The sequence below is a fragment of the Ictidomys tridecemlineatus genome, chromosome 3 (assembly GCF_052094955.1).
Source record: "Ictidomys tridecemlineatus isolate mIctTri1 chromosome 3, mIctTri1.hap1, whole genome shotgun sequence".
Classification (NCBI taxonomy): domain Eukaryota; kingdom Metazoa; phylum Chordata; class Mammalia; order Rodentia; family Sciuridae; genus Ictidomys; species Ictidomys tridecemlineatus.
The window spans coordinates 134,488,094-134,501,612 of NC_135479.1; the positions used below are offsets into that span (position 1 = coordinate 134,488,094).

Here is a 13,519-nt window from a genome sequence, read left to right on the forward strand (position 1 = left end):
AATTAGAAATCGTAAAATCATATAAGTTATTTGATTAAGAATGAATTTGAAGTAGTGTAATCTTGAATCTAAATCCCAACTTTATCATTTACTAGTTGAGTGACCTTGACTAACTTCCTTTTTCTGAGTCCAGAGATCATCACATTCAAACTGGAAAAACAGGTCCTCTCAAGAGAAATCTGCCATAATCAATGGCAATCTTTTCTGCCAATCACCAGGCAAATAGAGCACAAACCAAAATGCTTGGTATATGTTGGCTTTCCTATCCTTATAGAAGAAGGTCATAAATCTAAGTGGGAACTTAGGAGGTGGAGCACAGAAGTTTATGACAAAAAGTAAAAATTAGACACATTTGAAAGTGTTCTACATTTTAGCAGTAAACTATGAAAACTTACCCCAAAAAAGTCATATTCATTACTTGTTTCACATAGTTGTCCAGATAATACCCAATATCATGTTGAATCATTTACACATAAAACCTTTATTTGAAATATATTATTAGAGAAAGGCAGCATTGAATTCACAGATGAATTTTTTTTTAATCTGAGGAATTACATTACTTTTCCAAATGGCTTTCAGAAGCACCTATGATAGAAAAACAATTAGGAATAGATGAATTTTAAAAAACTTATTAAAATCTTTGTATTTTAATACAATTTAATTTTAAATTTTAACAACTGGTTTAGAAAATTCCAGAGAATTTAACATTCTCTTTCTGCTTATAAAACATTTCTGCTTTCATTAGCTGACACCCCGAGACAATAATGAATCTAGGACAAGTATTCTGACCTCAGCTTCTCTATGAAATGCAGGAGCAAGACTAGAAAAGCACTATCTAAGGGTGCTACCAACTTTGACACACTATGAGATACTCAAAGGTGTAGACTCAAGCATGACTGCATCTTTCCAATGAGAATGTGAGCAGCAGTGTGAGCCCAGCTAGCAAGGAGGCTCCTGCAACAGGCTGGGATTCCTGATGCCATATTTTCCCTCTATCATAATGACTAATAGCCTGTCAAGGGGACTGAGGCAGGAAATCTAGTAGCAGCCATGAGCTTCTGACTCTCTTCACTACTAAATGCTGTCCTATTTTGTTAGATCAATAAGGGCATGTTTGTATAGAATCAATATATCTCTAGTTTTGAAAAAGGGAGTAATACTTTTATGTATATATATATAAAACCTGTGTTCTCTCATTTATCATATCCACGTACCAAAGTTTGGGCAATCATGCTGAGACTTAGCTTCTGATGAAAAAAATTTATTCTTTTTGTACTGTGTGTTGGGGGGAAAACAGGTTTAAGAATAACAGATATGGGATGAATTGACTTTTCTTTGTTTCAGCTTTTCTATGTGTTAAATATGAAAAACTGAGCTAGAGGATCTCTGTGAATCATTGGCTCTAAAATCCATCTATAAACTCAAGATTGTTCAGGACTGTGAAATTTTATTTATTGATTGATTGATTGATTGATGCTGGTGATCAAACCCAGGGCCTTGTGCATGCAAGCCAAACACTCTACCACATGAGCTATATCTCCAGCCCTTAGGACTCTGAAATTTTAAAGATTTTGATATTTGTAGGAGCTCTGGAAGAAACTCAAAGTGGGACAGATGTGTGTGTGATGACTTCTAGGAAGAATAGGAAAGGCAGGAGGGGATGCAGACTATGAAAAGAGTTCCCTAGCTGTTTTCCAGTACCTTCTGCAGAGAATAGGGTGCTTTCTTGAATTAATACAGAAAGAGGATAGTTTATTCAGGAAAAATAAGCTGAAATGGAAAAAAAAATTACTTCACGCTTTCTAACTTTGAGTGAGACTGGTTTGACAAAAGGCTTTCAACAGTCATTATTCCACAAGTGAATTGATGCTGAGATTCATCAAAGGCAAAGACTTGGAGATAGATGGGGTTTGCTTCACTTTTCCTGCCCAATGGCACTATTTGACCTCTTCCCTATCACTATTTGATTTCTATCCCTGTTTGCATGGTGATCCAGCGAGTAGGAAAATTAGCACTGGTTTGCAAAGGAGAGACCTTGAGTCTCTCCTAACCTAGACCATTGGTCTTTCCTTTTCTTTGAAAAAAATTTTTTTTCAATAAAATCATGCTCAGAGCTCTAATGTGCATAAGAGAAGTAAAACCCAAACTTCTTGTTAATAAGAAAGGGTATCTGGAATCCCCTCCACATTGCTGACTGTTTTATGACATATAATATGGATCAATTCCAACCTCTACCCTTATTTTTTGTTTGTTTGTTTGTTTGTTTTGTTGCTATTTTGTTGTTTTGGGATTTTTTTTTTGTTTGTTTGTAATAAATCCTTTTTGAGAGTTTAAGGTCCTAAGGGGAAAGTTGCCAGTTGATGATCAAGTCTGAGACAAAGATGATCCATAATAAAGAGAGGCAATGGGAGCATCATTTTTGGCTCAAGGCCATAGATGGAGGATGGTTTGACTGACAAGAAATGAAGGGTGATACAAGTTTTCTAATACAATTACTTCTATATGGCATGATTACAACCTTAACAGATCTTTTTAATATATCCTTATTAGTTTAACTTATCAGGTACAAATTATGTAGCACTTGATCTAAGAGAACCAGTGCCTTTGTGACCAGACACTATATAAAAAATGAATAGCACATTATTTTAAGTCGGCCTCTCAACCACCCTCTGCAGGAAGCAGAGTTGAAGACACCAAGGTTCAAATACATTAACTAACTTGGTCATGCCATTGGAGCCTCAAGCAGCCATAAAACTATAAGACAGATTTGAGAGGGATTTTGTCCTCGAATTACTTAAAATCCTCTATAGTAGATTAATTGTTATACAAGCAAATTAGAATAAACTAGCATTGATGAGGTAAAGCAAAAGTTTGCGAAAGTTCAAAGGAGAAAGAGTGTAGTTCAAATAAGGGTCTATGAAATACTTTTGGAGAAGAGGGCACTGAGGACAGGGCAGAGTGGAAACATAGCAGGGTACAGATGCTCACCCTTGTGTCGCTTTCTAGGAAGCTGAGATTAGAAGAGTGTAGGGGATCACCCAAGGTTTCATAGCTGGCTAGAAGTGACATTAAATACAAGGAAGGTCTTTGGGCGTCAGACAGAAATGGAGTGGGAGTCACATAAATTAATGGCATAGGGAGAAACCAGAACTTTGCTGTGGAGATCTGTGTAAGAAGTGGCATGTGGCTGTGGAACCGAGACTTTCTCTCTTCTGCTCTAGAAAACACGACAGTGTCTTCTGTTCGTCTCTTTTTGAATCTGTTGCATGCTTTTTTGTTATATAAGACTTAGGTCACATTAACTATCAATCTCTTTAGAAACTACAATTAAATATCTGCCAACTTAAAGACTCTTATATTTGTCTTTTGGAATCACACACTGGATAATGCGATTGCTGAGAATCCAATTTGTGTTGTTCTATTTATTTTCAACTGCTTGCCTGGATGCTAGGCTGCAAGGTCCTGGATGCTTTGGATGTTTAGGTCTTTGGGTGTTGGAACTGGACTTGGGAGTCATGTACATAACTACTCACATGAAATTTGATTTGCATTCTGGGGTTTGGATAATTCATTTTTACCATTGCTTAGGAATAGTCTTTACTTTTATTTTTTCTATTTCTTTCTACTTCAGTTTAGTCTAAAGATAAATGTTAGTGCAAATCAAACACATTTGAAAGTGTCATCTGAGTGTTTTATAATTTTCACTTCAGTAATGAATACATTAATTTCCACTTCCTTTCTACTTACTAATTGCAATACATAAATCAGGTCTTCCCTGCTTCTAAAAATAAAATTAACTTACCCTTTAATTTAAAGATAGTGGGTTTCAAGATGCTCTTCTAATCATAGGTACATTTTCTAGATGTGGTCATGAGAGGGACACTTATTTCCATTTTCATCATTTGACTTTCTCGTTTCATTCTCTTATATATCTGTTCTTTAACCTCATAAAACCTTCCAGTTCCCTTTCCTCCATTTCTGCCCTCATTTCTCTTCCCCTCCCCCCAAATCTGGACCCCATACTAGATTTCCGTTTCCTAACAACCTATTCAGAGGAATAATAGGTATGGTGCTTTCTCCTGTGTCTTTCCCTTCTTCAATAGCTGATAGAAACCAGAGAGAAACACAGAACTGAGAACACTGAGGCCATGAAAAAGTCACATTTCCTAATCAACTCCACCCTAAACCCTCACCTCTCTCTTTCAACCACTTAGTGACTGACCCCACCATTTCAGCTAACTTTTCTTACCTTCTGCCTCATCAAGAAACTGAAGGAATCAGCCATGGCTTCTATTAGTCTTCTATAAAAACATATAAATCCACATGTCATCTGGTCTTTTCTTCCTCTTGGAATGAGGAAGCCAGGGGTTTTCATTCAATACCATATTCTCCACTTAAGCCGTGGACTCCTTCCTGCCTGCCTCTTCCAGGATCCTTCTCCACAACATTCCTTTTCTTTCCAATATCTTTTAATTTTTCATTCTTTTTGATTTACCTTTTTGGGCATAATAACTCTATATGAAAAGAACATTTCTTTGGGCTGGGAACTGTAGCTCAGTGGCAGAGCACTTGCCTAGCATATATGAGTCACTGGGTTTTATCCTCAACACCACATAAAAATAAACAAATAAAGGCATTCTGTCCATTCATAATAACAAACAAAAATCGAAAAAAGAACATTTTCTTTATATCTCTGTATATCCCTCAAATCACTGAAATTTTTGTGCCATCATTAATAAACAGAAAGTACTAGTACCAACGTGGCTAATGGTCTTTTCATGTCAAATCTGTTTTTCAGGTCTTATCTTCTTAAATCCCTTGGTAGTGTTGATAACTTTATTACTGTTTTTGACCCTACACTTCTTAGTTAGCCAGGTCGTAGATTCTCCAAATGGGGTCCCTCCTCTCCTCATTGGATATTCTGCCTAGATCACTGTGTCCACCTTCATGGATTCATTTTTATCTTGTGATAAGGACTTCTGTTTCTAAACATCAGGCCCATTCTTCTGCCTAAAGTTGAAGATTTATTAAACAGGCAAATTTACTTTTTATATATCCATAGGTACCTCAAACTCCACATGCAACTCAGCATCTCCTTCCTCGCCAAGCCAAATTTTCAAACTGTCTTCAGTGGAATCATCAGTCCCTCTGTTCAAAAAAGCTGGAAACATGCTTGACTATTTCATTTCTCTCCAACAGTAACAAACCCATACTTATTTAACCCTTTTCACTAATGATTTAATTTGTCTCCAACTTCTCCACCCATGCTGATTCTATGCTACTATTATCTTAGTTCGGTTGGTAAAATAACCTCTTAAATAACCCACTTTTGCCTTGAACTGTCATGCTATATAAATCCTTCCTCCATAGATCTTCCAAATGGATCAATGCAGAGCATATTCTAAATGTGTGTCCATCTCATGCATTAAATCCTTTAATAGCATGGGGGTAGATATACTACCCTACATATATGATAAAATTGTATAGAATAAAATTCACACCATACAATGAGTATAAGACTAAGGATTTCTAAATAAGATTGGTGGATTTTTATCAATGTCATTATCATGTAGTGATATGTATGATAGTTTTACAAGATGTTGCCCTTGGGAAAACTGGCTAAAAGATACAAGACACCTCTCTGTGTTTTTATTTATTATAACTACATGTAAATATACAGCTATCTCAAAAAGTTCATTTAAATATATCTTTCAATACAAGTATTGAATTATATAAATACTTTTTAAGATAGCATCTGTTTCTACATTTCTCTGTTGCTCCATCCTGCAGCATTATCTGTTCCAAACTTTTGTACCTTACTAACATAGAGTCACTTGACATTTTCTCACATTCACCAAACTATTTTCCATTTTAGTATTTTGTTTATGCTATTGCTACACAATGCCCACTCCATACCTTTGGTTCTTACCTGGCCTGGCTAGTTGCTCCTCCTCATCTGATAATTTCCTTGGTCCTGCAGATAAGGTTATATATTCAATTTTTATGTTTTCCCAGTACCAGCTATACTGTTAACCATTTTATCAGAGGCTTGTTTTCCTGCCTTATTTCTACACTGTGACTTCCCAGAGGTGTGAGACGTTCCTGATTCACTTTTTATTTCTAATATCCATGATGCTTCCTGGAAAATAATAGGTGTTCTCTATATGTAATTTGAGCAGATGAATGCACTGTTTCAGGTAGCTTAGAAATCATTATAAATAAATCCAATATTATTATCTTCTCTTACTAGACCGTAACATATATTTGAAAATTTAAGATGATGATTAACTGTCTTAGGATACTACGACTCTTTATAATATGAGCAATAATGATAATAATTAGCTTAGCTAATTTTGTCCTGGGGTAAAAATCAGTCCACTGATCATTGCAGTTAATCACTACTAAGATGATTTGCACATAAATATTCAGATGTAAATATTCGGATTTGGAGACTGTGTTACCTGAGAAACCTGGTGTTTCACTTCAGATGTGTGGGAGTGAGAGTTTAAAAAAAATACTTAAGTAAAAAAATATGAAGATCCAGGAGCAAAATGAAGCAAACAAAAATGTTATTAATTTGCAAAGTGTTCAATTGCTTGCTTATCCCTTTTTCTAACATAGAATTCTAAACTCCAATTTAGAAATACCACCTACACACACACACACACACACACACACACACACACACACACACACATCAAAGGAGCTAGTGATTAAAAGTGAAAGTTTCCGTCCAGAAGTTTGAGTTTATTGTCCTTGAGTGTGATGCTAAGATTTTAGTTATGAGAGGGATGATTAACCTGAAGTTGAAGTTCTCTGAGCTATTTTGTATTTTCTGATTCTACTTCTTAGCTGCTGGATGCAGGATAAGCAGTTGAGACACTTATAAAATGGGTTTAATGATAGGTCAGATTTGCTGTCAAATTTAATGAGGGAATGTTTATTTTCTTTTTGAAATCTGCAGAACACAGATGTTGGATCAGGGAACGATAGCACATAATAACATTATTAATTAAGAAAGACAAATTTGATAAAAGGCTTGATTGTCTAGCATGGGAAGTCTGTCTGATTTTATAGCCAAATGGATCCACAGTGCTTCCTAAAGAAACATCATTGTGCAACTCGAAAAATGTACTATGTATACCTGTGTGAATTTAGACTTCCTTGATGTTTTGATACAATATGCTTTAATTTAAATATCCTATATCAAAAATGCAGAAATATAATCCTAGCTTTACTTTTGTCCTTTTAAGCTTTGTAGAAACCCCAGCGCATTTCTCTTGGAAAGAAAGTTATTACCGATCCACCATGTCCCAGAGCACACAGACAAGTGAATTCCTCAGTCCAGAGGTTTTCCAGCATATCTGGGATTTTCTGGAACAGTAAGTATCAAATAAGCAAGATTACATTGTATTTGAACCATTAAATATAGGTAAATGTGGATAGTGCAAACATAACTCACTAGGGTGTGTTTCTAGAATTAGTAAAAAATTAATGTTGTCAGGAAAATTACTTGCCTCCAATATTATCTCTGTGTTCAAACCCTGTGGTTGTTTGTTCAGTTTCCAATACCAAAAGATCATTATTATTCTAAAGAGAGAAATTTTTGGAAAATCTAAAAAGATCTCCTGAATTACCCAAAATCGCTTCTGTAGTGTCTCTCTAATGCTCAAAATCTACTCCTTTGTCTTGAAGACTTATCCAATGTTACAAAGTAGTTATTGCCTGGAAAGGTAAAACGCCCAATTTTGTTGATCATTATTATCTTGCTATGAAAAATATTACTAGTTTTTTATTAAAAGCAGGTTTGAATAAGTGGAAAAAATAAGGAAGTAGTTGAGGAGAATACCAGAGCACTGAGGACATGCAGGATAGGGTATAAAATACTTATTGATCCATCTCTTCTGTTCTTCATTTCATCCAGCAATTCTTTGAGGAGTGCAGGGGTCATGATTCTCATTTAACAAATAGGATTTATATTTGAACTGCTTGAAATTATCTATCTGGTAAAGGTTGAGTCAGGATTCAAACTCTTCTGACTCTCAGCAAATAGTGAGCCTTGCAAACTTTGAAGTAGAAAGCACTAATTCCTACCAGCCTGGTGATTATATTTTAGTCCCTTCCCATTGGCTAATACACATTTTTTTCTTTCTATTATGTTAGGCCTATATGTTCAGTTCAGCCCATTGACTTGAACTTTGTGGATGAACCATCAGAAAATGGTGCAACAAACAAGATTGAGATTAGCATGGACTGTATCCGCATGCAAGACTCGGACCTCAGTGACCCCATGTGGGTGAGTGGCCTGGGTTTCCTCTTTAATCAGTAGGCCATGCTTTACTCAATTCTATAAATCCTGTTTTTTAAAGGCATCTAAAGAGGTAGATCTGAATAGAACATTGGAAAGAACTAATCTATTCAGCCAAGACATGATTAGTAGTAGTTTGTGGATTCTGGGTCTGCATAACTCTTTACAATATGTGGGGAGGAGGTTGGAAAGAATCCTTTGTATATTTTATGAGTTGTTCCTAATGTCAATCCCAACTTAGAGCAGATGAGACTACTCAAGATTTACCAGAGGGTAGAGACAGCATCTAGATCTAATCCGAGGGTACTTTCCGCTATAGCAAACAACCTTTCTCATTGGACTTTTTTTTTTTTTTTTTGGTATTGGGGATTGAGTGATTAAAAAGGAGAAAGTCAATTCTATGCATAAACAGATATTTAATTACCTGGTAACAGAATAAGAAGAAACAAGATAACTGAGATAAAGATAGGCTTTTCCTGGATTTACAACTGAGTCACTCATAACCTTAGGCCTCGGTTTCTCATTTATGAAATATCTTAAATGTCACATAACTCCCAGACAAGCTAAGGAATATAATGGGTTAATGATAACAAAATACTTTTCTGAGATGTGTAAGTGATTTAGATGAAATTGACTACATTTATGCAGTAAGAGTGATAGTGGATTTTCTTCTCTTTTAAAAATCATTTATTTATAATATAAATCCTGCTCTTAAAATTTCTATAAAAACAGGGGAAAGAGCTAGGAAAGAGTGTGGAGTGTCCTAAAGTGCCTATTGACATAGTTAATGAGAATGTCTTAGAAAATGCCTTGTATTTTTTACTCAGTATAAGATTTTATTGGAATTTTCACTATACACCATTTTGGGGGCATAAAATGTACTTCTTAATATTGGGAAAAAGTGAAGTGGAAAAAAGTGAAGTGGAAAAAGGAAAGAGGAAACAACCAAACATAGAAAGCAGTAACATAACTCTACAAATACAGTGGTGTTTTGTTGCTAAGTTCATGTAGGAAAGATACATTATGTCATTGGCCCTTTTCATTTCAATACAGATTTGTTCCCAGTTATCTTTGGACTACTGAAGTTGTCAGATAATTCCAAGTGTTAGGTCACTTGGGGTCTTGGATGCATTATAAGTGAACATGAAGATGTGTAAACTCTTATTTGACTGACAGTAACTTAAAATTTGGATATTCTCAGTTCACATAAAATATTGAATTTTGTCTTTGTATTTTCTGTTGAGATTTTCCACTGTTACTGTTGGATTCATAGAAGTAGGTAGAGACTTATAAGTTTAAAGTGGAGGATCACAAGCATTTAAGGTTCTATTTCTATTATTATTATCTTTTTACATACTGAATCATGTGGTTTCTTAAAGTGTCATGCTGTTTTTAACTTCTTTGTATTCTTGGAAATATTCTCCCTGAAAATACCATTTCCATTTTTTTTCTCCTCTCCATCCAATTATTATCTGTCCTTCATGGTCCTATTCGTCCTCCTTCTCTGTGAATCCCTTTCATATACATTCCAACCAGTCTGAATTGTTTCTTTCTCTGTTTCTAAAGGTCAGGGGCCATATTTCATCATGCCTAGTGCTTGAGGTTATATAGTAGGTCCCTATAATAGGGAATTCCGAAACAGCTGGAAAAAATGAACTAGGGTGAAGGAAACAAAATAGGCCCCTTGGGGCAATGGTATGGAAAGGTGTATGAAATTACAGCAAGAATGAACTTGACTGAAAAGAGGAGCTTGCCTATCTGTGGTGGCCCTGATTTTGTCTCCAAAGAACTGAGACATTTCTTCTATGTGAATCCTGGGTCTTTCCTTGACTTGGAACTCTTTAGTATCTTCATATCGTATGTATCTACATGTTACCATCACAGAGATGGGGCTAGGTCATAATAGTCCTCAGCAGCAGAAGAAGTAAAAGTCTAGACTTGCTCAGGATACTATTAATTAGTTTTACTGTTTGTAAATTAAAAGCCACCTTTTTCCTTATCATTCTAGCCTGTTGCTACAAAGGATGTGAGTATTTTTTTTCTTTCATTACTTAATAGCAGATTTTCACTTTTCTGTGTACACTTGCTAAATAGTTTCCAAAATCTGCACATGAATTAATTTCCTCATCAGTATAACATTTTATTAAGTTGAGAATCTCAGCCAAGCATTCTCTTCCTATGCAAGAAATTCAGCCCTTGGACATGAAAAGACGTGTCAGCTTATTAATGACAGAAATATTGACATTGGGAAATTCATTCCATTTTGTGTTGATTTTTCATATAAACTTTACCTTAATAACTAGTCATGATGGAATCACAAGTGTTTTATTCTGATTAACAAGGGAGAGTTGAAATGAATTATAGGGAATTTTCTTTGTGTCTTGTTCTATGTCACTGAAAACAAAATTCTTGGGGACAGTAAACAAAGGTGTCTCAAACAATCCTATTTTAATTTATCTTTTCAAGATTTTGTTGGTTTTTGAGTCTATCACCTAATAAATTACTTTATATCTCAGCTTTATATTACTTGTAATATGTGTAAGCCTGACTATCCTGTCTTCAAAAGGTGAACAACTTGAAATGATTGGTACTGGCCACATTACTCTTAATTTTTGCATTTGTATATTTCCTGCACATGGAGGAAAACCTTTTAAAACATGTTAGATTTTTCCCTAGGAAGTTGAGTGGTAATTATCTAACATGATCTATTTTTGCAAATTCTTGTTGCATGATTCCACATAAATGTGAAGGGCCTTCACTTCTACATATCAACAGGTCAATAACCAGATATCTGGAAAGGCTTAGGCTGTAGCACCTAGCATAATACCCTGCCACTTAAATGACACAAAATTTACATGATTTCAGTCGTGCATACTGGTGTAACCACAGTAACTATTTAGAACTTACTATATGCTGTGATGTTTATGTGCAGATGAAAAAATCATAGTCTCTTACTTTACAAAGGCAGGAATGCAGCATTAAAGGCAAATGTGAATAAAATTCCCTACAAAGTTACTCAGATATATGTGTATATTAAAAAGACACATTAAAAAGTAATGAGTTAGTCTACCAGAGAAAGAATAGCAATAGTTTAAAGAGATGGTGATTTGTATTTAGACCTTGAAATATGACTAAAATTGATCAAAATTGGAAAGGGGAAAAGTAGTCCAAATGTGATAACTATTGTTATAAAAACATATAATGTGAAGCTTGGAAGTTTTAAAAGATAAGACTGAAAAAAATCTGGCTAAAAATTTTATATGTAAAAATAATATAAATTTTAAAAATTACAATTAATGATAAAGGTTTAACAACCCTAATAAAATGAATGCTTAAAAATTAACAAGGAATTTGAATTTCCCCCATAGGCAACGGGTACAGGTAATTTACACATGATGAACATACAAAGCTTAAATGGACATAATATTTCCAACTTCTCAACTAATAAAAATTGTATGGGTTGAAACAATGACATATTTATCATATGTCTCTGATCAACAAAGGTGTAGATGATAATAGTTAATGCTGGTGAGTTTGCTGAAAAATAGTCTTTTCATTCTTGGTGGGAGCATAAATTGATATATTGGAGGGTAATTTGTCCATTCTAATTTATTTAATTTTTAAGAAACCTCCCTTTGGCCATTAAGTTCCAGTCCTAGGTATTTATTACATAAAACAACTAAGATATAAAGAACACGCTCAAACACACATATGCTTATGTGCATGGACTCAAATGAGCATGCCACACACACAGAGAAATGAAAGTTTTGCTGAAGCACCATCTGTAGTAACTAAAATGATGTGACAAAATTCTGTTTTAGATTCCAGAGCTTCAGACTTTGAAAGATAGGTGAAAAAACCACGGTTCAAAGCAAGTGTCAATCCCACCGTTGAGAGATGATATTAGTAATGATTTGTAGTCATTTTAATCCTAGAGATCCTATTCTTCATGTTCTATAGTGTGATTTCTGTATTTCTATTTTGAGTGAAGTATCTTTTTTTTTCTTTCTTTTTTTTTTTTTTTTTTAGATTGTGTAATGTTAATATTTATTTATTTGTTTTTCACATTTGATGAAATTCACCAAACAAACAGTCTGGTCTTAAGATTCCTTTTGAGGGAGCTCAGTTTCCTTTTTTGTTGTTGTTTGTTTGGTATTGAACACAGGGGTGCTTAACCACTAAGACACATCCCAGCCCTTTTTTATATTTTATTTAGAGACAGGGTTTTGCTAGGTTGCTAAGTGCCTCACTAATCTGCTGGCTGGCTTTGAACTCATGATTCTCCTGCCCCAGCCTCCTGCGTTGCTGGGACTCACCATTGTACCTGGCATGAATTTAGTTTCTTTAATAGTATAGGACTGTATTGAGATTATTTATCTTGGGTGAGTTTTGATAAGTTGTGACTTTTGAGAAATCAATTAATCAGAGTTGTTAATGCATGTCCATATAATTATTTGGAATTTTCCTTTCTGATCCCTTTAATGTCTGTAAGATGTATAAGGATATTATCTATTTTCATTTCTTATGTTAGTAACCTGCCTTTTCTTTGCCAGTCTTACCAGAGATCCATCAATTTCATTTATCTTTTAAGGATATCTTAGATTTTTATTTCACTTTTCTTCTCTGTTGTTTTTCTTTTTTCAATTCATTATTTCTGATCAGATTTCCTAACCTCCTTTGGACTTATTGGGATCTTCTTTTTCAACTTCTTAAATTAGAATTTTATATTTTTGAAATTTTTCTTCTTTCTCACAAAGTTTAACATTGATTTCAAGAAAGTTTCCATTAGACGCTGCTTTAGCTGTTTCGAATAAATATTGATACTCTGAATTTTCAGTTTTGTTCATTTTAAAATATTTTCTAATTTTTGTGGAGAATTCTATTTCGACCCATTAATATTTAGAAGCATGTCATTTAATTTCTGAGCATTTGGACATTTTTCTGTTATCTTTCCATACTAACATACTTTGCTTTCATTATGATCAGAAAGCATACTTCCTATGATTTCAATTTGTTAATGTGTTAAAGATTGTTTCATGAGTCAGGATGTAGATTATTTTAGGAAATAATGTCAGGCACTTGAAAAGACTATACTTTGCTTATATTGAATGGAAAGTTCTATAAATGTCAATTGGATTCAGTTAGTTTATGCCATTGTGCAGTTTTTCTATATCCTTTCTTATTTTATGTCTATTCATTTTATTGGCTACT

General features: G+C 34.4%; 1 protein-coding gene across 4 annotated transcripts in view; it reads left to right on the forward strand.

Moving 5' to 3' along the window:
- The first annotated feature begins 8,169 nt into the window (after positions 1 to 8,169).
- The window catches only part of Tp63 (tumor protein p63), a 130,500-nt gene continuing 125,150 nt past the window's right edge, over positions 8,170 to 13,519 (forward strand). For all 4 annotated transcript variants that reach the window (XM_040270153.2, XM_040270152.2, XM_078043854.1 and 1 more), the window contains exon 1: positions 8,170 to 8,296. In XM_040270153.2, coding sequence (XP_040126087.2) covers positions 8,249 to 8,296 — 48 coding nt within the window. In that variant the 5' untranslated portion in view covers positions 8,170 to 8,248. The remainder of the gene's footprint in view (positions 8,297 to 13,519) is intronic.